Source organism: Ostrinia furnacalis, unplaced genomic scaffold, assembly GCF_004193835.3.
Source record: "Ostrinia furnacalis isolate ACB-3 unplaced genomic scaffold, ASM419383v2 OfSCF4445, whole genome shotgun sequence".
NCBI lineage: Eukaryota > Metazoa > Arthropoda > Insecta > Lepidoptera > Crambidae > Ostrinia > Ostrinia furnacalis.
In genome coordinates this window covers 1-26,448 of record NW_021134684.1, presented here as the reverse complement: position 1 = coordinate 26,448, position 26,448 = coordinate 1, and the positions used below count along the sequence as shown (strand labels likewise).

Here is a 26,448-nt window from a genome sequence, read left to right as displayed (position 1 = left end):
CTATCGATCGTCCCAATTTTCGTTTCAGGATTTACAAAATTCTAGGTTTACGTAACCGAAGGACGCCTCGTTTGTTATTGGAAAGTCACGCTTATCTAGGCGTGTGGCATCCACGTTATTATTACATAAAATAAAATTATGGAATATGTATTGTTTATAAAACAGTGAGGGTAGTAAAAGTAATGGCTCTCATCGGAATGGAATGAGACGATAACGTGTTGTTGCCAAGAAATGTGCGGTCGTTTTCGCTACGATTTTCAGTATCACTTAGCCTGATGTTGGCATGTGCATCCGATACAATTTAGCGAGAAATAATATCGCTCCATCATCTATTCGTAGTACGCGTGTATCTACGATATTTCGTAGCAACTCTCGTAGCGATTGCTACGAATGTGCTACGCTATTTGCGTAGAATTACATTATAGCGTTTACCATACGATGAAATTGCTATAAAATTTTTCGATGGAGTTAATTTTACATATTCGTTTGTTCCAAAAGCCGTATACTAGTTGCTTTTATACAGAATTGCCGTGTTATTTGACGGTAAATACTCGGTAGTTAATTACCCTAGACTAGGTACACCATAATAATAATTACTTATTAACAGAATAACCATAATTAATAGTGTGACTCAATAATTGAATATAATACTAACCTAATAATGATATTTGTAGTGTTTAGTAATTGTTTTATTGCCAATTTCATCAAAATTATTTAATAAAAAATCATCAAAATCAAAATCAAAATCAAAATTATCAAAAAATCATCAAAATAATATAAATTAGTTCTTGCAAATCGTCAAATGCTCTTAAGGAGCCTATACATGTCATACCTACTTACCTACCTAATTTACTACATTTCATAAGTATACGCTATAACAATCGAAGTTCGAGATGCCTTGTGGAATTGGTAGATCATCTAGTAAATATATTAGAGTCTGAATTTTTGAGTAAAGTTAAAAAAATGCATATAACTACAAAAAAAAAACTGTCTGTTACTTCGTCTAAAACTACTGTGAGTCTAGTGGTAAAGTGCAAATTATAATCGCAAACCAGTCGAAAAGTGGTCGAAAGCCCTTTTTTATATGGAGTTATGACGGATTTGATTTTCGATTCGATCAAAAAGTGCATTTTGTCTAGGGTGGCTGATAATAAACAACTATAACAAAGTATAAGAAGTATACGTGTCAAAATTAAAACGTACTATGTATAGTATACGTAAGTATACATTTCAATACGTAAAGCCCTAACGTAAAGTTCTTTACGTTTATTGAAACGCAATCGCATTGAGCCATCAACCGGAAAGCATTCAATGAATTGCCACTGATTAACTCAATGTTTACCTCCACTGACCTCAACTCTTCATTTGTCCACGTATTTTGTGGTGATCAAATATTAATCCCTACCCTCGAGACCGTTTCGGCCTGTTTAAAATATTAACGCCCCTCACCGGCTTTCATCGTGTCTTTTATTGCTGTTTTCAAAACTGGCATGTCACATTTTTTATTAAAACAAAAGTAAACTAATTATAAATATGATGAAAATAGCAATTGAAAATCTAATAATAATATTATTATAAAATTCTCGTGTCACAGTGTTTGTAAAAAAAACTCCTCTGAAACGGCTTGACCGATTCTTATGATAGGTAGTACATTATTTTTCATATCCTTAGGTGCAAAACGACGTTTGCTGGGACAGCTAGTATTTTTATATTGCACATTATTTAAAAAAAAAATCGACTATATGAAGAGCTAGATGTGAGTTTTCATTACAGTATAGATAGATCTACAAGTCCCCATCACACATTCCACGTGTGTGTAGAAATCCGGTAGAAATGTAAATTAATGCATTTTTAATATCTATTTCGATACATTAAGTAAATACACATAGGTCTTTATAGCTTTGAATAGACGATATGAAATGCAGTCGACAAATTGAGGAGTGCATCCTGAATCGCAGATATGCTGGTGACATACAAACTCATCTGCGACACAAGTTTGAATCTACTTGGGAATAGATTCTAGGTTCTACTAACTGATCTAAATATTAAAATGAAACCGATCACAGAATTGGAATTGTGAGCATAATTTCGGAAAGTGAGACTTCTTGATCACAAATTGATGCGCAAATGAATTGGACCTAAATAAATGAAAATACTCCGCCAAATACATAGGTGGTAAGGATTAATTACTTAATTTATTAAATTGATTAGGTACCAACATAGCATCATTCAAATTAAGGTAATGTTAAGACACACTTATGCCCGTTTACACCATCAATCCCTAATTTATAAGTGACCCATTTGAAAACAAAATTCCTGTTATGTGTTAACATAGAGCTCACTTAAAAATTAGGGGTTGATGGTGAAAACGGATATTCACCTATTTAATCATTACTTAAAGACTATGATTCGAAACCTCGCCTCATCGCTACGGTCGCGCCCTTACCGAGTGACGTTAAAACAGTTGAATATCATACGAATCGAAATCTTTATTCAATGTTACATTTGTCTAGGCATTAAAGGAACTGGCGAGTTTCTTTATATTATCTTTAAATTAACAGGAATATTTTCCCGTTATTCTATAAACTGCAATAAGAAGTAATAACAACTTTGCCCAGTAATCACTACGACTTTACAACCGCATCGCCCGGTCCTTTTGATTACATCTTTTGTGTTGTTTTCCACGGTTTTTCCGCCATAAAGAATTTTCCTCTAAGCCCCATTGTTGTGTCGCATTCGCGGTAAACGTTCTTTTTTCTCGCGAACGTTTAGCGGATGCTCGGAGCAGCCCCGACTCAAAGCACAATAGACTATGGAAGCATTTGTGTGAAACAACGCTTTCAACATTTGCGGTGCAGTCAGATTGGCTCCGGTCAAATGAGATGGAGGGTTTCTTCACGGGAACTTCAATTCAATATCACATCTTTATTGGCATACTTACTAAGTGTTTACAAAATGTTTCTGAATAGACCTATTAAGACTTAGGCTGATTGCACTATCCTACATTTACTTTAACAAACGTAAAAAAAATCATATAAAACTCCATACAAAAAGCACCGGTTATCGTTATAGTAACCGTTAAAGTTAGGTAGTGCAACTCAGCCTACACTAGTTTTTGACCACAGTTCGCCCGCGTGAATGTCAGTATGTCACGGATAGACACGGGTTAGCAATATGCTATATTTTCCCTGGAACTCAAACTGTTTGTATACCAAATCTCATCTAAATCGGTTCAATGTTTATGCGTGGAAAGGTAACAGATGACGGAAAGACACCTTTACTTTCGCATTAAAATTTATAATATTAGTACGAAAGTACGGATTGAAAGATAGTGAGGGCAGCAGTTTTAATCTTTCAGTTCCACTGCATTCTGATTTGGGACATATCATGAACATCTCTTTCTGCTTGATTGCAGCAATAAAACAGTATAATACAGCTATAAACCCACCTTAATACGTTGACACCGTTCTGCTGAGTATGCAAACGAATTCCTGTCCGAATATAGCGAGGAAGCCGTTCGGGGGCGTTATGTTTAAATTTTATTTGTCACCTCATTTTCTTACAAATTTTTGCCGTTATGGTGGCATTGTTCTAAAAGATTATGATGCCGGTATTGGAACTGGCTTTGCGTAATTAATTATAGCCTATGTTTTTCTAATATTTAAAATAATAATGACTGCAAAGTTTCACTAAAATCTTTCACTAGTTTTTGCGTGAAATAGTTACCAAAATCCATTCGACCAGCCATCCATTAAACCTTACAAACTTTCATATTAATAATATTAGTAGGATAGTTTGTATTCAAAAAAGATAGTTAAGAAAACTTGCTGACAAAACACTAACTAGTAGTTCTATTTACTTATTTGCTTTTGTCATAAATATCTTACTAATTGTATCGAAGGCAATTCGAGTTATCACATACTACATTTCACATCTCCTCTTACAATCTTAAAGGATTACTTTCAATGATACGGAACCAGAAGTTCACCTCAGAAATATTTCAAGTCGGTACGCTGAAGCCTCTATATTTCCTATTTTCGTCGCCCCATTTCTCGCAATCCCCAGGTGCTAGCTTAAGGAAATCGCCGGCATCTATCTATACATTAACACATCTCAACTTGTAAGGCTTTATTTATACTATTCACCCTTGCAGGCTGCATTAAATAAATATCCTTAGACATTTTACACTACGCTTCTAGTCCCAAACTAAGCAAAGCTTGTACTATGGGTACTAGACAACGGATATAAACGTACTTAAATACTTTTTTTTTGTAAATACATACTTATTATACATAGAAAACACCCAGTCCAATACAAACAAATATGTTCATGCACACAAATGTTTGTACTGTGCGGGAATCGAACCCGCTACCTCTGGAATAGTAGTCCGTTTCGAACCACTACACCAAACGGCCGACCGCATTTGATTTATGTTCAGATTTGGGATTTTAGTTTTGATGTAGGGGAGACCGGGGATGGTTGCATATAGGGGTAGGTAGACTAACCGCCAAAAACTCGCCAACGGTTTGAGTATTGCGTCATCCCAGCGCAGCCGCGCATCACTTTCCGCCCCCCGCTCATTCGTCGGTAGCGCCGCGTCGCCGGCACACGCCGTTTTCGAGTAGTGACCCGTGATTTGTTTTCATATCATGTAAGTAATATTTTCTTGTTGCATATTTTTTGATTTGGTACCTACACATTTTATGTTAACCGTTTGCCTATTAGTCAGAGTGTTTTATGAGTCCATATTGATATTATTTCTTGTGTTATTTCTTTATTAGGTGGCAGTGTGTAGGTTATCCATGCCATCGAAACTTAAAATGTCGTTTGGGGTTGGTAGACTAGTTTCTTTCGGGGCTGGTTGAACCAACCAACCCCAATAACATTTTGAGTTTAAAATATCTTTCAAATTATCTATTTATTCGATTTTTAATACATACATTCTTTTTATTGCTACAGCACGATGAGGATCTACATAAAAACGAACGACTGAACGATGAAGAAATAAGACCCTTTCCTAAAGCGGCGCCACGTTTAGATAATAGAAGAAATACTTGGAAACGTAAAAGTACTATACTATACAGGATGTCACAGAATGGGTGAATCAAACTTCTAGGGGAAGTAGCTCTACTAATGTACTATGCCAAAAAAAAAATGAAAAAAAAAAATTTTGAGTTCGGATTTTTTTTATAGTAAAGTGCTCTCAACTCGAAATCTAGTCATTATTTTCGAAAGTTTGTTTACAGATAAACGAAGCGATCATGTACAATTAATATTAGTAAGAAAAAAGTACAAATAAACTCCAAACGCAGCAATTATAGCCAAATACTTAGGCAAAGCTGATTTATTTTCACTTTAAAAAAAAAATTGTGTCCTTATGCGCTTTATTTTTTTTTCATATTATTTAGCGATAGTACATTAGTAGAGCTACCTCCCCTATCAGTTTGATTCACCCATCTGGGACACCCTGTATACAAAGATTGATATGTGATTTAAAATGAGACTGAAGAAGATTTTAGTTTAAAAAGTTTAAATACTAAGAATTGATAGTTTTTTTAAAGACTTATTAAAGATGTCTGTAGGTACCTAATTATAATTGTTTTTGAATAAAGAATTCAATTAAATTGAAAATAGTGTTTTATTACTTGACTCTTCTCATAATTTCTTGCTTATTGATACGTAGGTCTACTTACCCCGGGCATATAGTCAATCTACCCCGGAACAGGGGTAGATTGACTAAGAGTTGATGTTCTATAAAATGCATTTAAATATGATGATGATATTTAATAATGAACTATGTTTTGTTGTTTTTTATTAGTTTAATAGTTCTTCTATCCATTAATGCGATTTATTTGTCTGTATGGATGAAAACACAAAAAATATGTATGATTTAGTAAAAAATTAGTCAACTATCCCCGGTCTCCCCTACTCGTAGATGCACTCCTAAAATGTGTAGTTTTGGTAACTGGCCTATTTTGTTTTGTTCAATTAAAAATGTCAGTCACGCAAAATGGTATTACCGACCAATGGTAAGAGTATTATTAATTTCGTTTCTATTGATGTTATCGGTAAACTTATCAGTCCAAAATCTAAATTATATTTTAGATAATTGATGTTCGCGGCTCTACATTTCTTTTGTTATTCTTTTACCAAACATTTGATAGTTAAAAAAGTATTTCATGTTACTGTGTCTAAGTTGGAGTTTTGAAATTAACACGGTTGTTGTCAGTTTTATTTACACTTATGTATTTCCAGCCACTAGAGCTACATCTTATGTCGACAGAACATAAGAGGTACTTTCAATACTCCATATTTATTTGCAATATTAAAATTAGAACATTATAGACCTTGAAGGCAACGGTATTTTTTGTTGAAATATTACGCTATTACATCTACCTACATAACGTAGTGTCAAAACATCACTGTGTACATAGGTGTACATAATAATATATGTATGTAGCCTTGGTATAGATCACACTTTGTACAAGTAGTACGTTATAAATGAGACGGAGTCTTAAGCAAACAGAAATAAACCTCTCTGCCGTACAACTCTAGATTTTAGAACTTTAACTTAGGAAGAATGTGAACTACCTACCCAAACTAAAATTGAGTACAGCGTGCCTCTAAGTATGTTTTAGTTCCAAGTTTATTTATTCAGTGCACCCAGTTCAGGAAGTTGCATGTCGCGTCTAACGTCTTCTGAGGCAGTGGATGCCAAACTTTTCCTTATTATAGCGCCCTCAAAGAGAACGATTTTCAAAGGTTTTACAGCCTAAAATCTGCTTCGAAAGGCTAGGAAACTAGAGGATAAAGCAAAGGAAATTTAAGATGGTCGAACTAAAATAGAACAGAAAAATTGATGACGCAAAATCAGGTGCACTTAATGTACATGATATTAACTATGACACGTCTTAGGTACTTTAAATTATTTGTCGTAATTGCTTTATTTGTTGTCGACAGTATAATTTTTATTATGTCCATTAAGTGTCCCAATCACTCGTCATAATTCTGTTACTCCTTAAAATTAATCTGATTGTTTTTCATTAAAATTTTGGGTTCTCCAAAAAAGAGGCTTCAAACTTCGAGAAGCACTGTTCCAAGATGTTTATTCGGTGGAATTGCAAGTCCCCCGGGATTATTATGCAAATCTCAAGAACGCCACTCGGAAAAAGATTATGGGCATTTCCAGCGTATTGTGAGGGCGGTATTAGGCCGCGACACGCTTTACACATTTTGATGTTCTTTTTAAAATGTCAAAGTTTACTTATTCACATTGCAAGTGCGGACGTGGGCTTTCGCGGCTATAAATAATACCAAAGTAGAACGTAAATATGATGACTCGTGAGCATATTTACTTAATGAAATTGATCAATTCTTTATTCCAATTAATATTTCTGTTGTACTTTTCATAATAGGCTAAATAATCACATAACTTTTAAACTTGGGACTGTTTTTAGGGTTCTGTAGCCCTGACAAGGAACACTTATTTCTAATTACTACATGAGTAGAGATTGCAACCCGGTATGTTTCTCAACCGGGCCATTCACAAACATTACTATGAGGTCTCACAGTGCGCGTGGACGCACAGGGTGATACGAACCAATCACAGAGCTTTATTCAACGCTGTGCGTTCAATTTGCTGCTTCACCGTTTGTGATTATGGGCGTTTTTTTTTATGCATAACAAGGCAGGTATTTGACCACAATCGCACCTGATGTTAAGTGGGATGCAGTCTAGGTCTAGTCTAGTCTAGTTAAAGTACCTATTTTATGAAAATTTCTATACGGGTTCCTTTTAATTTCCCGTAACTTTAAGGCTATCCTATAAATAAAAACAAAATGTCTTATTAAGAACGTTTGTGTTCCTACGCGCATATTTTCGAAGATATCATCCATCTTAAATATTAGAGTTTGTACCAAAATTGACACCCAGTTCAATTTATTTAACTATGGCGAATTATTTTATGCGTTCAAGATATAATCAAATGGACGGCGCATGATTGGGAAAGTCGACCCCGTGTAACGGGATAAGGCGAGGCAGAAGAGAAAGAGAGAATTATGTTGTATGAAAAAATAAGGCGAATGAAATTGTTGAATAAAAACAAAAAAAAATATGCCATTCGATTCTTTGATACCCTATTTGGTAGATTTGGTATAAACAACACAAATTATTTCACCTACCGGGTCCGGTGACCGGGCCTGGCAAGAATGGCCGGGTCCGGCCCGGCCGGACCCGGTTTGCAATCTCTATACATGAGTGATTTAACTGCAGAAACAGTTAAATTTACAGTTTTCTTTAAATGAAAAATAGATCAATATTTAGTAAATACCTATCTCTTAATTCACCCATCAAAAATACAAAGTATTTTAGTTTTGGGCTTTATCGGCAATCAAAATTACATACATAGTTTTGCTCAATGTAATATTATTTTAAAGATCAAATCACAAATTAGACAATAGACTTAACAATACTACGAGTATGTGAGTCATACGTGACCTACGACAAGGGAAATTATAATAAAACGATCACAGCCAAGGATAACTGGATGCATCGCCTTACATTCCTAGATCTCGCTCTTGAACACATCCGGGGGTTGTAAAACGTGGTAAGGGCGGTCCGTGACCCACATGCCGGGTCCGGACGCCCCGGACGCCCGGACAGCTGTGCGGACAAACTATCTGACGGCTGACGTACGGTTTTGGCAGCGTCCGCAATCCGTGACTTCCAAACTTAATTTAGTCTATTATGATGTGGGTTTAAGATGTAGGCGCAATAAAGTTGCAAAGAATTTCGTTTTGAAAAGCTTATGAGCTTTAATAAATTATATAATATTTTCTATTTTTATCTATTAGAAAATATGAGGAGGAAAACCTACTCATATTAAAATAAAAATTCTCAGTAGATTTCCAGTATTTTCCCAAAAAATCTCACATTGCATTCTTTATTCTTTACATATCCTAATGTCTTTGGGGTGGATTTGACCAAACAAGAGTAAATATTACCTAATCTCAGAATAAATCGCCAGTTATTCAACATTTTGACATATTTCCCATACTGAAACATTGAGTTATAATGTACTTACTGAAACTGTCAATGTGCCATTTATACCAGGCAGGAGTTATTCTCGGATAAAAGTTTGATCGAATAGGGCCTTAGTCCATTTAATATCCTAGTCTATATGCTAAATAAGCATGGGAAAGCAATGTAAGAACTGACGGTTAACTTCAACGGCAACAAGATAATACGTTGAAATAGTAGAGAACTACAATACCACGTTATATCACATAGACTTCGTAGAGCGTTGTCCTACTGCAGTATACTGACCTGACTGATGCCTCTGGCTCGCAGCCAATCTTGCCGAGGCTCTAGCGATTTTTAAAGATTAAAACGGCAGGTTAAAAGGGTATTACCTGATACATTGACTTGTTAAAATGTAGAGTTAAGTAATGAGCTTCACGATGTATTTAACTTGTGATCTACAGGGTGGAAACGATAAGTGATCTCACTCGATTATTTCTAAACTATACAAGATATCATTAAACTAGTTACTGATCCTGAAAGTGCTTTATAAGCTCTATCAAACGGCATTAATAATAGGTACAGAATAAACTGGATCTATCCTAAAATTCAATGTTTCCAGCTTCCATACATTGGGAAAAGTCACATTATTTTAAAAACTACACATGATATCGTAAAACTGATTACTGATTCTAAATGTGCTTCAGAAGCTCTACCCAATGGTATCAATAATAGGTTACAGAATAAACTGGATCTATCCAAAATTCAATGTTTCCTTCTTTCATACATTAGTACTACCACAGTCATGACACTCATCTCTTGACAATATTATAGCAAGTAAAGCCTAAAACCAATGTTTTCCATGAATAATTTTAAATATGAATACAATTTACGAGCTTATTTTAAGAGTTTATTAAAAATTGAAAATAATACACTTCTAATATTGTGTGCCTGCCATACATTTAGTATGGAAGCTGGAAACATTGAATTTTCAGATAGATCCAGTTTATTCTGTAACCTATTATTGGTACCGTTTCAAAGAGCTCATGAAGCACTTTCAGGATCAGTAACCAGTTTTTCAATATCTTGTATAGTTTAGAAATAATCGAGTGAGATCTCTTAACGTTTCCACCCTGTATATGAGGATAGGATGGAAAATAGGCTCTAGTAATGTACCTATAGAAGTATTTTGGAATCAAGTGCATGTACCATAGTTGGCAAATAACATTGACAATGAATCACAAAAGGGCATCATTTAACTTTTATTACACAGTGCCAGTCAATCGTTTGATGAAGTACTTGATTTATTTTCTGTAGAAAATAAGACTATATCAAATAATCTGAAGATGACAAGTAAGTAATCTAGCGATTGAAAAAAATCTTTAGAAAAATGATGTGGATTTTAAAATCACAGCTTCTTAAAATTGTGAACCTGTATAACTCGTAATTCATTCACGGATTGTTCGCGAGAACTTGATATGCCGGTGACCTCTCTCCCACCGGGTCAAGGGAACTCCACAGATGAGCTCCAAGGCAAGGCTTTTCTATCTATACTAATATTATAAATGCGAAAGTAACTCTATCTGTCTGTCTATCTGTCTCGCTTTCACGCCTAAACCACTGAACCTATTTTGATGAAATTTGGCAAAGAGATAGTTTGAGTCCCGGGAAAGGACATAGGATAGTTTTTATCCCGGTTTTTGAAACAGGGACTCGCGTGATAAAGTTTTTCTGTGACATACAAAATTCCGCAAAAGTCGTGGGCGGAAAGCTAGTTTTATAATAAAAACAACTGATAAAAATCTATGATGGACGATGTAGGGTGGAAGACAACAAGACGATTTGTTATGATTTTTCAAAGGTTTACTCACTGCTAAAATCAGGGTAATTCGCATTAATAATTTAATACTGCCGATTTTTTTCAAATATGTAGCTCAATTTTATGATGAGTAAATTAATGTAGTTACGGAAATTGTAATATTAAGGCTGAGTTGCACCATCTTACTTTGACAAACGTCAAAAATCTGTCAAACTCCATACAAAAAGCACCGGGTATTGTCAATGTTACGGTTAAAATAAGGTGGTGGTGCAACTCAGTCTAAGTGTAACATCAAAATTAATATAATTTAAATCGATGTTTTTATGGATGAAAGTTTTATATCCACCAGTTGTCTGACAGGTCAAGGCTCCCGAGTCCTGCATCGCGCGATAACATTCTCGTTAGACAAAACCATTTCCCTCATTTGAATCTTTATGCACCTTGAAACTACGTATAGTACACGATATTCTGATATTATTTTCTTTGAAATTTCAAATGTTCATACCGGAAACATTAGTTCAAATAAAATCCTAGAATGTAAGTAGATTTTCTGATAGGATGGTATTTCCTTTGAAATTTTCATGCCGGAAACGTTTATGCTAATAGAGCCCTAGAATACAGCAGGCATTTAAATGGCTTATTACCTTAATCTTTTCAAAGGGCGATTTATAATGTTCATACTTATCAGGTTTCTTTTTAAACTAACAGTGTGCTTACCATTAGTTTACGTTAGGTGTGTTCGCTAGCGACTGCGTAAAAAATGATAAATGTATGACATATTGTGCAGCGCCCCTAGCGGCTACTTTCAAGAAATAAAATCTTCATAGATTTTTTTGGCGTACTCGCTAGCACATAACGTAAACTCATGGTAAGCACACTGAGTTAAAAGTGTAGTTCCGAAACAAAACGATAATTATAGCCTGACCAGGAACATAAAAACCCTCGCTATGTTGCGGAAAACTAATGGTACTAATTTCTTTTAATGGCAACAGTAACTGACAACTTCATTGACATGTCACCTTGCATGTCAGTCAATTGCTGTCAAAGTGTAAACAAACTTTATTTTAAATGTGCGCAATTGATTTGGGAATTAAATTGCTAAAATCTTTTTATAGTCGTAAAAGAAAAGTGGTTCACAATGCGTTAAAGTATTTGTCGAAGAGAAATACTAAGGGTTCGAACAATATTTTCATTGAATAATGTTTCCGACCAAGGTTGTCAAATTGACTGACATGTTTATCGTATAGTACAGTCCACTATGAAAATTAGATGTGGTTTGTTTCAAATACCAATTTTAAAGTTTTTTGTCACTTTCTAAGTGTTGAATTTTATGGAATTGGGAAAGAAGTACCGAGTTTGAAGCGTTCATGAGCAGACATTGCAGTTGAATATTCAAGTTCTGAATTTGATTATTGATGAATAATAAAATAAATCCTACTAACTCGATTGATGGTTTCATTTAATTTATTTAAACCAGGTTACCTATAATAATATTTTTTCGTTTATTTATAAAATATCAAATTAGCCCGTAATCCTGAATCCTGATACATAAAGTTAGCCTATTAAATTAACACAGGTACGACTGTACTCAGTGTTGCACTATCAAATGCAATTGACGCGCCTCTATGCCAGGGTTTTTATGTTCCTGGTCAGGCTATAGTATGTTTTTACTCTTTGAAATGTACCTATATCTGTTTATTATTGCATTATTTTATAAAAAATTCGAAATAGAGATGCTACAATTTTTACTTGAGCTGCATAGGCATAGCAAAATATACTATCTACAATTATTTATACAAAAAGTTCAAAGTAAGTGCACAAAATAAATTCGAGTAAGTATAAAGCATGTGAATCAATAAGAAAAAAATCACGTGGATCGGCAAAACAAACCATAAAGCTAAAAGATTATGTCCTTGCGTTTTTCTATACTATTTTACATACTTAAACAGAAAATTTGCTAGATAATGAACTGGGGGTAACATTATCACCTCGTTTACATAATGTCATTAGCATAGATAGGCGTCTCATGTAAATCAGTTATTAACTCCAGATATAGCGGGATATGTTGTTTCTCAGCAACTAAGAGAGATTCAAGATACAAGTTTTGATTTTCTGTACAACAATTGTTTATTATTTCTGTTTGTTAAAGATAAAAAGGCAGTGGGCGGGGCACATAGCTCGTAGAGACGATGGCCGTTGGGGCAGGAAAGTTCTCGAGTGGCTACCACGGGCTGGAAGACGTAGCGTGGGCAGGCCTCCTACTAGGTGGACCGACGATCTGGTAAAGGTCGTGGGAAGAGCCTGGATGCGGGCAGCGCAGGACCATTCATTGTGGAAAACCTTGGGGGAGGCCTTTGTCCAGCAGTGGACGTCATTTGGCTGAAAAGAAAGAAGAAAAGATAAAAAATACGTTGCAAATTTCGTTAACATTAAACAAAAAAAAAACACGAGTTCCCGAGAAATATCTCGCAATGTAACAATGTCTTTAACAGGGTGAACTTAAAACAAACATAAGTACCTAACCTACAGTAATTAGGCTGCGTTGCACCATCTTACTTTAACTTTGACTAACGTCAAAAATCTGTCAATTTCCATACATAATACACCGGTTATCGTTATAGTTACGGTCAAAGCTAGGTGGTGCAACCCAGCTTGAGAGATTAAAGATACAAGTTTTGAGTTTCTGAATTACCATTTCTGTTAAATCTGTTCATTTTTGCCTGTTATAAAAATGAAACAAAAAGTTGCTCGTTAACAATAAATAAACAAAGTTCCCGAGAATATCTGGCTGTGTTGTTCTGTAACAGGGTGAACTTAAAACAAACTTAAGTACACACAAACTTAACTTACTTTAAATTTGACAAACGTCAAAAATCTGTCAAACTCTATACTAAAAAACTCCGGTTATCGTTATAAGCAGTTACGTTCAAAGTTAGGTGGTGCAACTCAGCTTTATTGTTGGAATTAAATTAATATAGTATCGAGTATAGTGTCACTTTAAATATGAGACAAATTCACAGTACCTACTTCAGACACACCATATTGAGAGTCACACCGATTGCAGTTAGAAATATCATCCTACAGTCTAATAAATAACAACAAAGTTTCCATAACAAGAGTNCTCATAATAAATTTAATTTATTTATTACTTAGGTAGGTTAGTATTTTTAACTAAAAAATATGTCGATTTCTTTGATGTTATGTGTCATACAAGTACCTAACACTATACATTTATATATCACGAACTTGGGAAAAAGTATTAATAATTACGGTTCCTTGTTTCGTGATACTGATTATTCCAAATTCCCCAAGTAAAATTCATGGATTATTGTCAAATTGTGTCAATTAACTATTATCTATCCCATATAAAATACAAATAAACCAAGATAAATAAAACGAATCGAATTAAAACCAAAATTACGCTTGTAGTACTTATGCTAATTTATCTTAAAATTGGTCATTTATGTAAACTTCAAACTCGTGTCATATAAATTCTAGTGAACGAAACATATACCGAATTTTGATCATGAGAAACTTAAATAAATGTATTATTTGTTTCATAAATTACATTTCAATTATCATAAATAATTATTTAAAAACCAAGCATCAAAATATTATCCATAATATCCTTGATTCGGTAGTATCCCGAAACAGGGGACACCCGAAAAATAATATGTACGCTATTTCGTGAGTCAATTAATCGCAATTTTAAAGGAATTCTACGGTTTCATATAACTTTTTTCTAAGCCAAATAAATTGTCAAGGAACACATGAAACCACTATTACAAGTTTTATGCAAATGGACGTTTCTTCGCCTTTTTATAAGCTTAAGAAGTTGGAGCGCTAACCTTACGGTGAGAGCAAAATTTTCACGCCGCACGGCTGTTTTTGGCTCTCTGTGAGTTTGAAGCTTCGTATTGCTCTCATTTTTGGCGCCACAATGTTGGTACTTGGTTTTTTAGATAGCTTAAATAATAGAGTTTTTGTAGTAATAAAGAATTTTTATAAATAATGTTCCATTTGCTTATTATTTGAGCTAGAAAAAAAACTTACGAACTTACGTACTATCACGAACTAGTAGCCGTTTACCTTATGCAGGTAACTATTGCGTTCTCAAAATGTATCTGGAATAATAAACAAAACACGTGAGACTTTAGTGAATTTCTTGTCTAACTGGAACAAAAGCAACCAAAATCTAGTAAATGTGACATTGCTTGCATGTGGTAGGTAGAGATGGGAGTNCCGATATGTCTGTCTTTGTCCTCCGTCGGAGGGTGAGTACCTATTTCCTATCCGTTCTAACTTCCTATTTTTCCTACCTATTTGTCCCTTTCTAAATGAAGCCAACACCAACAACAAGTTAATTTATTTGCATACCAAATTCAATACAATTTACATGTTCAGTGCAAATAACGATCTATACAAAACAATGACGATTAACTATACAAAAAAATAGACACAAAACAATAAACACGATATAAAGACAAAAATAAAAGACAATAGAACACAGTACAAACAAAATGACTTGACACAATCTTACTTGAATGTGAAGCTCAATATTTTCATTCTGTTGTATGATAGCGACATACAACAGAACACTATACAATTCAAAAAATGACAGATAAAGATTACAATTGCCTACTTTTCTGGCCTAGCTTATCTTTATTGCACAAACAACATACACCTCTGTGTCTATTTCTAATCGCTATTTCTTTATACATTGCAGGGTCTATTACAAGCTACGAAACGAATACAAAACAAACTTATTTATATTTACATCTATTGCAAACGTTCTGTACAATATGCAAAACCCGAAAGTACCGAAAAAAAATTCAAAACCCGGTTCTTAAGCTGTCGAAAAAACCCGGGTTTTCCCGGTTCTTTCGGTTCCGGGATTACCCGGGTACAAACCCTAACTGGTAGCCATTTTCATCTCAAAGCTTAAGTTTTATTTAACAAATAATAAATACTAATAAATTTAGACCAGATTTTTCAATAGTTGGATAAGTTTCAACTTTAGAATAAGTTTGGCGTATTGACAATTTCAATATGGGAAATAATTCAAAATGTGTTCTATTCTTCAGTTAAAAATATCTTTTTCTTTGGACAATCTCACACAGCGCCATCTAGCCCCAAAGTAAGCAATTAATATGCTTGTGTTATGGGTGCTAGATTAACGGATATACTACTTATATACTTTTTTTTTTTAAATACATACATATTATACATAGTAACACCCAGACCCGTCACAGAAATTAAAATTCATCATTTCAATTTCTGCCCGGCCGGGAATCGAACCCGGGACCTCTCGGCATAGTAGTCCGTTCTGAACCACTACACCAAACGGCCGACAAAACCAATCAGTTAAAACCAACGATTCAAAAATCTGTCCTTAAAGAATTATCTTTATCGAGCAATTAATTCATCAAATACTTTCATCATAGTCCATCTTTTTGAGAATAAATTAGTGACGACATGACTTAACTTAAACATAAAAAAGGCTATTAATATAATATTGGCTATTGGTTACGTTAAATTAAAAATGATGTGACACATTTTAAAACTTAGTTTGTGTGGTGGACTGCAGTGGACTGTATGCGTTTGTGTGTGTTCGANACACAACTGACTATTGAAGGCGGAATATGCAATTTCAGCACTGTTGCGGTCCAAGTGCATAAACTGTAGCGATTTTGATAATTAAAATTAGCGAGCATCGAAAACAAATGAGTATTAAGACAATACTTTAGGTATTTGTAAATTTAAATATGTTAATAGTACGTACGAATGCAGGTTATTAATTAATTCTCAGCCATACATTAATAGTTATAGCATATTTATGATTTATCTTATAAATTGATAAGATTTTCCAAAAAGGAACTCATTAACTTATTAATTCAACAAAATAAAATAATAATATCAACCAAAAAATAATAAGTTTGTCTTTGTATCTCTGTCTATGATTCTTTTAACTTGGACCAAACATACTTTGGTCTAACTTGAAGTCATAGTCAAAGAATAGTATGCAATCATTCAATATAGTCCATCATAGGTTGACTGGTAGTTCTAAAAAATAAGTTAAGAATATCAACTAAATAAAATATTAATCATAATATCTGCCTAATTTCTTATGACTTGGACCAAACGTAACTTCCATGTAACATGAAGTCATAGTCAAGGAGCTGTATACAATCTTTTAATTTAATCCATCATAGGTTGACTAGTATACATTTTCATCTCAAAGCTTAGGGTTTATTTAATAAATATAAATACTAATTTATTTATTTTTATCATGCAATTATTCATCACATATTTTTATCAATACTTTCATCATAATCCATCTTTTTGAGAATAAATAAGTGACGACATGACTTATCTTAAACATAAAATGAGAGAAAAAAGCTAGTAATATAATATAAAGTATTGGTTACGTTAAATTAAAAATGATGTGACACATTTTAAAATTTACTTTGGTTTGCCGTCCCTGCAATGAACCTTGGCTCTTACACTATTATCAGAACGTCGACTAACATACCATTTTTGCTGTGTCAAACTGTAACATAAAGCGCAATGTTGCAATGCTGTTGTATTGACGTCACATTCTCATAATGCTTGAGCTCTTTGATTGCTATAAATACAAACCATACTGACGTGCTATAAAAATGATTACAAATCCATTTCTTTATNTGCATATCAATAGCACTCATTAAAAAAAAAAAAAAAACTGTAACATAAAGCGCAATGTTGCAATGCTGTTGTATTGACGTCACATTCTCATAATGCTTGAGCTCTTTGATTGCTATAAATACAATCCATACCAACATGCTATAAAAATGATTACAATTCATTTATTTATAATACGATTTTATAGCTTGCACTGTGATGTAAGAATTAGGTAAATTGTTAAATTACATTATTAAAGTATGATTCTATTGAAATGGTCCGACATCCGGTAGCTAAATCGATGATATTTTAACGAGTAAACAATTATACCACGGCTTTGCCTCTTTACTAATTAGGTGATTATTGTAATGAGGAATAAAAAACCTGATTTTTTATTCCCACCTAGCAACAACTACTTAACATACACAAGTTATAATAAGGCAAAGAAGTCAAACCTAGGATGTAGGGAGATAGTTACGGTGTACGTCTTATCGCTAAAAAGTGATCTCTTCCAGCCAACCTTCATACCATTGCTAAAACATTATATTGATTGACTAAGTAATTATGTAAAAGTTTATTAACTATGTATTGTATGTATGCATCATTATTATGGACAATCTGAATTAATTATGAAAACAAATCATAACTAATTTTAACGTAAAACTAATTTTCGAAGCGTAATAATTTCAATAAGTCTAGTATATTTTTTACATAATAAGTTAAATCAACATTTATATCATAATAGGATAAGATGATTTTATCATTTCAAGTTTAATTTTAAACTACAATAACGTCAAATATTTTAAAATGTTAATTAAACCTTCAAAATCATGCAGTATTTATAAAGTTTTAGTTTAAATCAAATCATGATTTTGTATAATATTTAATTCGTCTTCACCATGGTTATTTTCATACAGGCATTCGCATCATTGTCCCAGTTTTCGTAAATACCTGAGTGTGTGAGTGTGCATAAGCATTAGGCCTGGCGTGAACGCAATGCGCAAGCTGTAGGTATAAACCGACTGCAGAAAGAGAGAATAATGTTTCAATAAATTTCGAATACCTATTATGTTTTATAAAATATTTATGTTCATACTAACAAACATTTGTATTGAGCGGGAATCGAACACGCAACCTCTGACCTATTAGTCCTGCACGCCACTACTCCATAGGAGAGTTGTTAAGCAGATACGTATGTAACGTTTGTGATGAGCCTAACTTTATTGCTGAATTATCAATATTTTCCCTTTAAATTTGGGGGCTCGCAGTACGAGCTTCATTCTGTATTTCGAAGTGCTTCAGAAGAAGGAACTAGCTCCAGTGACGTCATAATTTTGAGTGTTCAATATGTGAGTACATTTTTATCTTGATTATTTTTAACTGTGACTTGTTTCGATTTGATGCAGATGCGTTATTTTAGTACATAGTTAACTAAGCATCATTCAAATCATGTTAATTTAATTTTTTACATCACAGACTGGGTTATAGTTTAAAAGTGAGGAATTTTGTTAGGAAATATTGAATTTTAAAACTAACTTTAATGTTTCAGGTCTGATTCAGAGTTTGAAGTGTTTGAGCCTGTGCAGAAAGCCAAGCCGAAGAGAAAACTAACATCTCGAGACACCGTTAGGTAAGACAGAAGTTCTTTTGCTGTTATTGTATCAATCTTAGTTATTTTCGTATTGACGATTTCGATAACTGCATCATGACCGAGTACGGGTTTAAAGTGCAAGATTTNTAACTTTAATGTTTTGCAGCGTTTGTCAAAGTATATACATATTTTTGACGTTGACTATAAACTGTTGTTCGTTTACTATTCGTTGCAGAGTGTACTTTCATTGCACAGGATGGAAATTATGTGACTTTGAATTGTCATTATCTTTACAGGTCTGACTCAGAGTTTGAATCCACATTCGGTGGGAGTTCCACCTCCATCATCGCTAACCCTCGTAAACATACGAAGAAGAGGAAGACTGCGCCAACTTCATCAAGGTACGTAATATAGTATGATCATTTTAATGTAACTAACATAGTATGATATTTTTATTGTAACATAGTATGATTATTTTAATGTAACTACTAAAATTTTAATGAACTATTTAATTTTTAGTAGTACTTATTATTAAATATTCTGTAGTATTATGTCTACATCTTTACATGCAATTACTTTGCTAAGGCAAAGATGTGTGATCAAAAAATGCAACCTCATAACGCAAGTTTATTAATTTATTTCTTATTAATTTCACAGATCAGACTCTGAGTGTGAAACTGTGCAGCCAGCAGCGCTGAAAAAGAAACCTGTAGCTTCTAGACCTCGGTGAGTATTAATTTGTTAAGCTTTATGCAGATATCATATCTGATGTTTTTCTACAAATGTTGTTTTCGATCTTTTTTATTGCCTAATAAATTATATTTAAACAGAGGACCTAATTAATAGGTATTTTNTGAGAATTATAAACCGATTGAGTTACACACTATAATATCTTGAGTGAGAGTCAATAATAATTCATAAGTTCTATAAGATTCGTATTCATGGGCCAATATGACGCATGCCCTTATACAGCGGTAGCACCATGGGTAAACCGTTCAACCATGTGGATGAGCCGATTGCCTCGAGAGAACACACAGAATTACAGTATGTATGTATATTCTGTACCAGCTTGGCTCATGTCTCTCCATCCAACATAGGTAAAATGTTATACCAATGGCAGCTTACTGTTAGGTTACATCCAAGAATACAAAACCTAAAAGATATTCCTTATGAATTAATTAGGCTCCCACTATACACTACTAACACTTTCACACAAATTGACACAACTGACTATTGAAGGCGGAATATGCAATTTCAGCACTGTTGCGGTCCAAGTGCATAAACTGTAGCGATTTTGATAATTAAAATTAGCGAGCATCGAAAACAAATGAGTATTAAGACAATACTTTAGGTATTTGTAAATTTAAATATGTTAATAGTACGTACGAATGCAGGTTATTAATTAATTCTCAGCCATACATTAATAGTTATAGCATATTTATGATTTATCTTATAAATTGATAAGATTTTCCAAAAAGGAACTCATTAACTTATTAATTCAACAAAATAAAATAATAATATCAACCAAAAAATAATAAGTTTGTCTTTGTATCTCTGTCTATGATTCTTTTAACTTGGACCAAACATACTTTGGTCTAACTTGAAGTCATAGTCAAAGAATAGTATGCAATCATTCAATATAGTCCATCATAGGTTGACTGGTAGTTCTAAAAAATAAGTTAAGAATATCAACTAAATAAAATATTAATCATAATATCTGCCTAATTTCTTATGACTTGGACCAAACGTAACTTCCATGTAACATGAAGTCATAGTCAAGGAGCTGTATACAATCTTTTAATTTAATCCATCATAGGTTGACTAGTATACATTTTCATCTCAAAGCTTAGGGTTTATTTAATAAATATAAATACTAATTTATTTATTTTTATCATGCAATTATTCATCACATATTTTTATCAATACTTTCATCATAATCCATCTTTTTGAGAATAAATAAGTGACGACATGACTTATCTTAAACATAAAATGAGAGAAAAAAGCTAGTAATATAATATAAAGTATTGGTTACGTTAAATTAAAAATGATGTGACACATTTTAAAATTTACTTTGGTTTGCCGTCCCTGCAATGAACCTTGGCTCTTACACTATTATCAGAACGTCGACTAACATACCATTTTTGCTGTGTCAAACTGTAACATAAAGCGCAATGTTGCAATGCTGTTGTATTGACGTCACATTCTCATAATGCTTGAGCTCTTTGATTGCTATAAATACAAACCATACTGACGTGCTATAAAAATGATTACAAATCCATTTCTTTATATGATTTTATAGCTTGCACTGTGATGTAAGAATTACGTAAATTGTTAAATTGCATTATTCAACTATAAACCTATTGAAATGGTCCGACATCCGGTTGCTAAGTTGATGATATTTTAACGAGTAAACAATTATACCATGGCTTTGTCTCTTTATTAATTAGGTAATTATTGTAGTGAGGGATAAAAACCTGTTTTTATTCCCACATACCAACAACTATCAAACAACAGTTATAAGGCAAAGAAGTCAAACCTAAGATGTAGATAGATAATTTATATACTCTTTATTGCACACCAAAAAAGTTGTTACGGTGTCGTATCGTTAAAAAGCGATCTCTTCCAACCAACCTTCAGAACATTACTACTACAGTACTAAAACATATTATATTGATTGACCAATAATTACGTAGGTAAAGTTTATTAACTATGTACTTCATTATTATGATCAATCGAATGAATTATGAGAACAAACCAAAACATTGTAAAACTAACTTTCGGAAGCGTAATAATTGCAATCAGGCTGAGTTGCACCATTTTATTTAAACTTTAAAAATCGTCAAAAATCTGTCTCAAACTCCTGGTGTGGACAAACTGGTCATTGTCATAGTTAAGGTCATAGGTAAATTGGTGCAAATCAACCTTAGTCTTATATTTTATATTAAGTAAATCAAGATAATTATCATGTTATCATTTCAAGTTTAATTTAAAACTAATAACGTCAAATATTTTGAAATGTTAAATATACCCACAAAATCATGCAATATTTACTATGTTTTAGTTTAAATCAAATCGTGATTTTGTAATTATATTTAATTTGTCTTCACCGTAGTATATTTTCATACAGGAATTCGCGTCATCGCCCCAGTTTTCGTAAATACCTGAGTGTGCATAAGCATTAGGCCCGGCGTGAACGCAATGCGCAAGCTGTATAAATCGACTGCAGAAAGTGATAATATTTTTTCAATAAATTTCGAATATTATGTTACATAAAAATATATGTTCATGACACAAATATTTTGTATTGAGCGGGAATCGAACATGCAACCTCTGTTATAGCGTACCGAACTACCGGTACGCCACTACTCCATAGGAGCATTGTTTTCTCGGTACGTAACGTTTGCGATGGGCCTAACCTTATTGCTGAATTATCAATATTTTCCCTTTAAATTTGGGGGCTCGCAGTATGAGCTTCATTCTGTATTTCGAAGTGCTTCAGAAGGAGGAACTAGCTCCAGTGACGTCACATCTTGAGTAAATTGTGAGTGTTCAATATGTGAGTATATTTTTTATTTTGACTATTTTTAACTGTGATATGTTTAGATTTGATGGAGAGATTCGTTAGTTTAGTTAATAGTTAGCCAAACATCATGTAAATCATGTTACTTTAAAGTTTAAGACTATTAGCACTGAAGATTTAAAACTAACTTTAATGTTTTGCAGCGTTTGTCAAAGTATATACATATTTTTGACGTTGACTATAAACTGTTGTTCGTTTACTATTCGTTGCAGAGTGTACTTTCATTGCACAGGATGGAAATTATGTGACTTTGAATTGTCATTATCTTTACAGGTCTGACTCAGAGTTTGAATCCACATTCGGTGGGAGTTCCACCTCCATCATCGCTAACCCTCGTAAACATACGAAGAAGAGGAAGACTGCGCCAACTTCATCAAGGTACGTAATATAGTATGATCATTTTAATGTAACTAACATAGTATGATATTTTTATTGTAACATAGTATGATTATTTTAATGTAACTACTAAAATTTTAATGAACTATTTAATTTTTAGTAGTACTTATTATTAAATATTCTGTAGTATTATGTCTACATCTTTACATGCAATTACTTTGCTAAGGCAAAGATGTGTGATCAAAAAATGCAACCTCATAACGCAAGTTTATTAATTTATTTCTTATTAATTTCACAGATCAGACTCTGAGTGTGAAACTGTGCAGCCAGCAGCGCTGAAAAAGAAACCTGTAGCTTCTAGACCTCGGTGAGTATTAATTTGTTAAGCTTTATGCAGATATCATATCTGATGTTTTTCTACAAATGTTGTTTTCGATCTTTTTTATTGCCTAATAAATTATATTTAAACAGAGGACCTAATTAATAGGTATTTTCTACCAGCCAACTTACTAGACACATAATAGAGATAAACTAACTAGGCAGTGCAGTTAATAAGTTAGGTTAGATAGAAATACCGATTTGGAAAATACAAACAATTGATATTTTAATACATGTACACTATTTTAAGTCGTAAATAATGCTTTAATGTTTTAATTTTCAGAGCTCCAACGAAGAGTTCTACGGATCTGTTCGGGCTACTATCCGACGAAGACGAAAGTGTCGCCATCGAAAACTCTCAACGACTAAAAGTCGGTCGTCAGCAGCTGGACAGCAGCCTGACCTCGAAGGTGGCCAACGGTGTCGTGCGGCGAACGGTTCCGCTCGAGGGCGCTTATTACGTGGAGGTGCGTGTTTACAACACCAGGGACGCGCTCAAGACGCCGCCCGCGGATCGCTACAAGAAGACGCTGCACACGCTGAAGGTTCAGCTTAACACCGAAACATCGCAGTGGCGGGATCTTCAAAAATTTATGAAGACCACGAAGAAATTGTTTGAAGACCGCGAGCCAATATTTTATAATAATAAAATAAACTTTAAATCTTAGTTTTAAGTTAGTTAGTTCTATTCTGAGAATGATTTAAATAAATAGCATCTAATATATTTTTTGTTGCATTTTCCTATAGGCTTTTAAGTTTAGTCATATATGAACATCAAGAGTTAGACTCTCGTTAATTTTCTGTTAAATCTTAAACCTAAATCTTCTTTTAGAATTTATAAGCCATAGTTTGTTGTATAATTCATAAATTCTGTAATTCCCGTTAACTGTACTACGTTATTGTTTACTAGTAAAATACCTAAAGACGTTATTTCAGCTTAAAGTGTATTGATAACATGCCTTTTTGTACTGCTTGTGGTACCCGCGTGGAAAATACGCATTGGATAGGTCACTTGAGGAGTAATGCGCACAAAAACAAATGTGCGGTTCCGGTAGAAGACGGAGTACTTAAGGTAACCTCTGCATTTAAAGGTCGTATTGCATCATTTAGAATTCCAGCAAATGTGGAACACGAGTCAACTTTACCGGATATATTTTTAAACAGTAAACGTGGAAAATTATGTAGTCTTATCGAAAAGTCGTTAAAAAAATACGTAAGTTTAAAGATAAATATTGAGTATTTTGCTAATTTCATTTTACTAAAAAATGATTCCCAAGACGTTAAATCATTTGCCACTAAGAATATAACAATACATCGTAACTTTAACTGGAACCAAATATTTGACTCTGTTGTTAATAACTTGTGTAAAAAAGTTGAAGAATTTCAGGACCGTGACAGTGGGTGGGCCTTTCTAAATAACATTTATGTAGAGATTAATATCAATAAATTCGATCCTTTAAGTGGTTCAGGTTCTAGTTATATGGATTTGCCATTATATTTAAAAAAGAAAAAAGCATGCATCAATATCCAAAACAAAGATAGCTTTTGTTTTTTATGGAGCGTTGTCGCAGCCCTTTATCCTGCAAAACGCAACGGAGATCGTCCATCGTCCTATCCTAATTTTCAAGACGTATTGAATATTGATGGTCTAAACTTCCCTGTTACTTTCACAGATATAAGAACATTTGAAAAAAATAATCAAAATATATCCATAAATGTATATTCCTTAAAAAGTAATCGCATTGTGGGTCCAATTTACAGATCTGAGTTTAAAAGAAAAACAAGGATCAATTTATTATTACTTGAAAAGGGAAACAAATCGCACTATGTTTTAATAAAAAATTTGTCACGTCTTGTTCGTACTCAAATAACAAAGCATCATGGCACGATATACTTTTGTGATGATTGTATGCTGTTTTTTTCGTCTGAAGAGAAACTTAATAGTCACACTTGTTGCGGTGTGACTACCGTGCTTCCGGAACATGGTAGTTGTCTTCATTTTAAAAATTTTAATCGGAAACAGGATGTTCCTTTTGTGGTGTACGCCGACTTTGAAACTCTACTTAAACCAATAACGACTTGTGAGCCTGATCCAAATTGTAGTTTTACGTTAAATCGTACACAACACATTCCAGCAGCTTTTGCTTATCGCATTGTTTGCTCATTTGATAGCAAACTTAATCGATTCATTTCGTACCGCGGTCGCGACTGTGTTCAAAAATTTCTCAAATGTCTGTATAGAGACGTAGAAAAAATTTATGAAATTTTAAACGTTGAAGTGCCAATGGTGTTTAACGAAAGTGATGCCAAAATGCATGCCAAAGCTGACGTGTGTCATATTTGCAATAGTCTCCTGCTATTTGACAAAGTAAGAGACCATTGTCACTTGACAGGCTGCTACCGAGGTGCTGCTCACCAGTACTGCAATTTACAGTACAGTCTCCCAAAACTAGTTCCTATTTTTTTTCATAATTTAGCAGGCTATGATTGTCATTTATTCATTAAGGAATTGGCTGATAGTTTGGGTCCTATTAAAGTAATACCTAAGAATAAAGAAAACTATATTTCATTCACAAAATTTTTAAAAATGTCTGATGGGAAATTTGCTCAATTAAGATTTGTAGACTCGTTTNCATCATCCAAATCATGTTAATTTAATTTTTTACATCACAGACTGGGTTATAGTTTAAAAGTGAGGAATTTTGTTAGGAAATATTGAATTTTAAAACTAACTTTAATGTTTCAGGTCTGATTCAGAGTTTGAAGTGTTTGAGCCTGTGCAGAAAGCCAAGCCGAAGAGAAAACTAACATCTCGAGACACCGTTAGGTAAGACAGAAGTTCTTTTGCTGTTATTGTATCAATCTTAGTTATTTTCGTATTGACGATTTCGATAACTGCATCATGACCGAGTACGGGTTTAAAGTGCAAGATTTACTTACTTTACAAGTTGCGAGATAACCGACTTTAACATTGACTTTAATCTTTCAGGTCTGACTCCGAGTTTGAAGCGTCTGAACCCGTGCAGAGAGCCAAGCCTAAACGAAAACCAACATCTCGAGACAGGT

General features: G+C 33.6%; 1 protein-coding gene and 1 long non-coding RNA gene across 2 annotated transcripts; both read left to right on the top strand.

Annotated features, from left to right (window-relative positions):
* The first annotated feature begins 4,468 nt into the window (after nucleotides 1-4,468).
* LOC114359539 (uncharacterized) lies at nucleotides 4,469-4,997 on the top strand. The gene is made up of 2 exons (XR_003656433.1): nucleotides 4,469-4,651; nucleotides 4,960-4,997. It is a non-coding gene; the product is annotated as an uncharacterized LOC114359539 (long non-coding RNA).
* A 14,952-nt stretch (nucleotides 4,998-19,949) lies between these two features.
* On the top strand, nucleotides 19,950-24,160 carry LOC114359533 (uncharacterized). Its single transcript, XM_028313965.1, has 4 exons — nucleotides 19,950-22,644; nucleotides 22,942-23,046; nucleotides 23,303-23,371; nucleotides 23,666-24,160. Coding segments are annotated over exons 1-4 (561 nt in total). The 5' UTR covers nucleotides 19,950-22,642; the 3' UTR covers nucleotides 24,051-24,160.
* The last annotated feature ends 2,288 nt before the right edge of the window (nucleotides 24,161-26,448 follow it).

Bases quoted from the DNA above. Each gene is read 5' to 3' on its own strand.
- LOC114359533 (XM_028313965.1), top strand. The intron at 23,047-23,302 runs GTACGTAATATA...TTAATTTCACAG, and splicing joins ACTGCGCCAACTTCATCAAG to ATCAGACTCTGAGTGTGAAA. The intron at 23,372-23,665 runs GTGAGTATTAAT...TTTAATTTTCAG, and splicing joins CCTGTAGCTTCTAGACCTCG to AGCTCCAACGAAGAGTTCTA.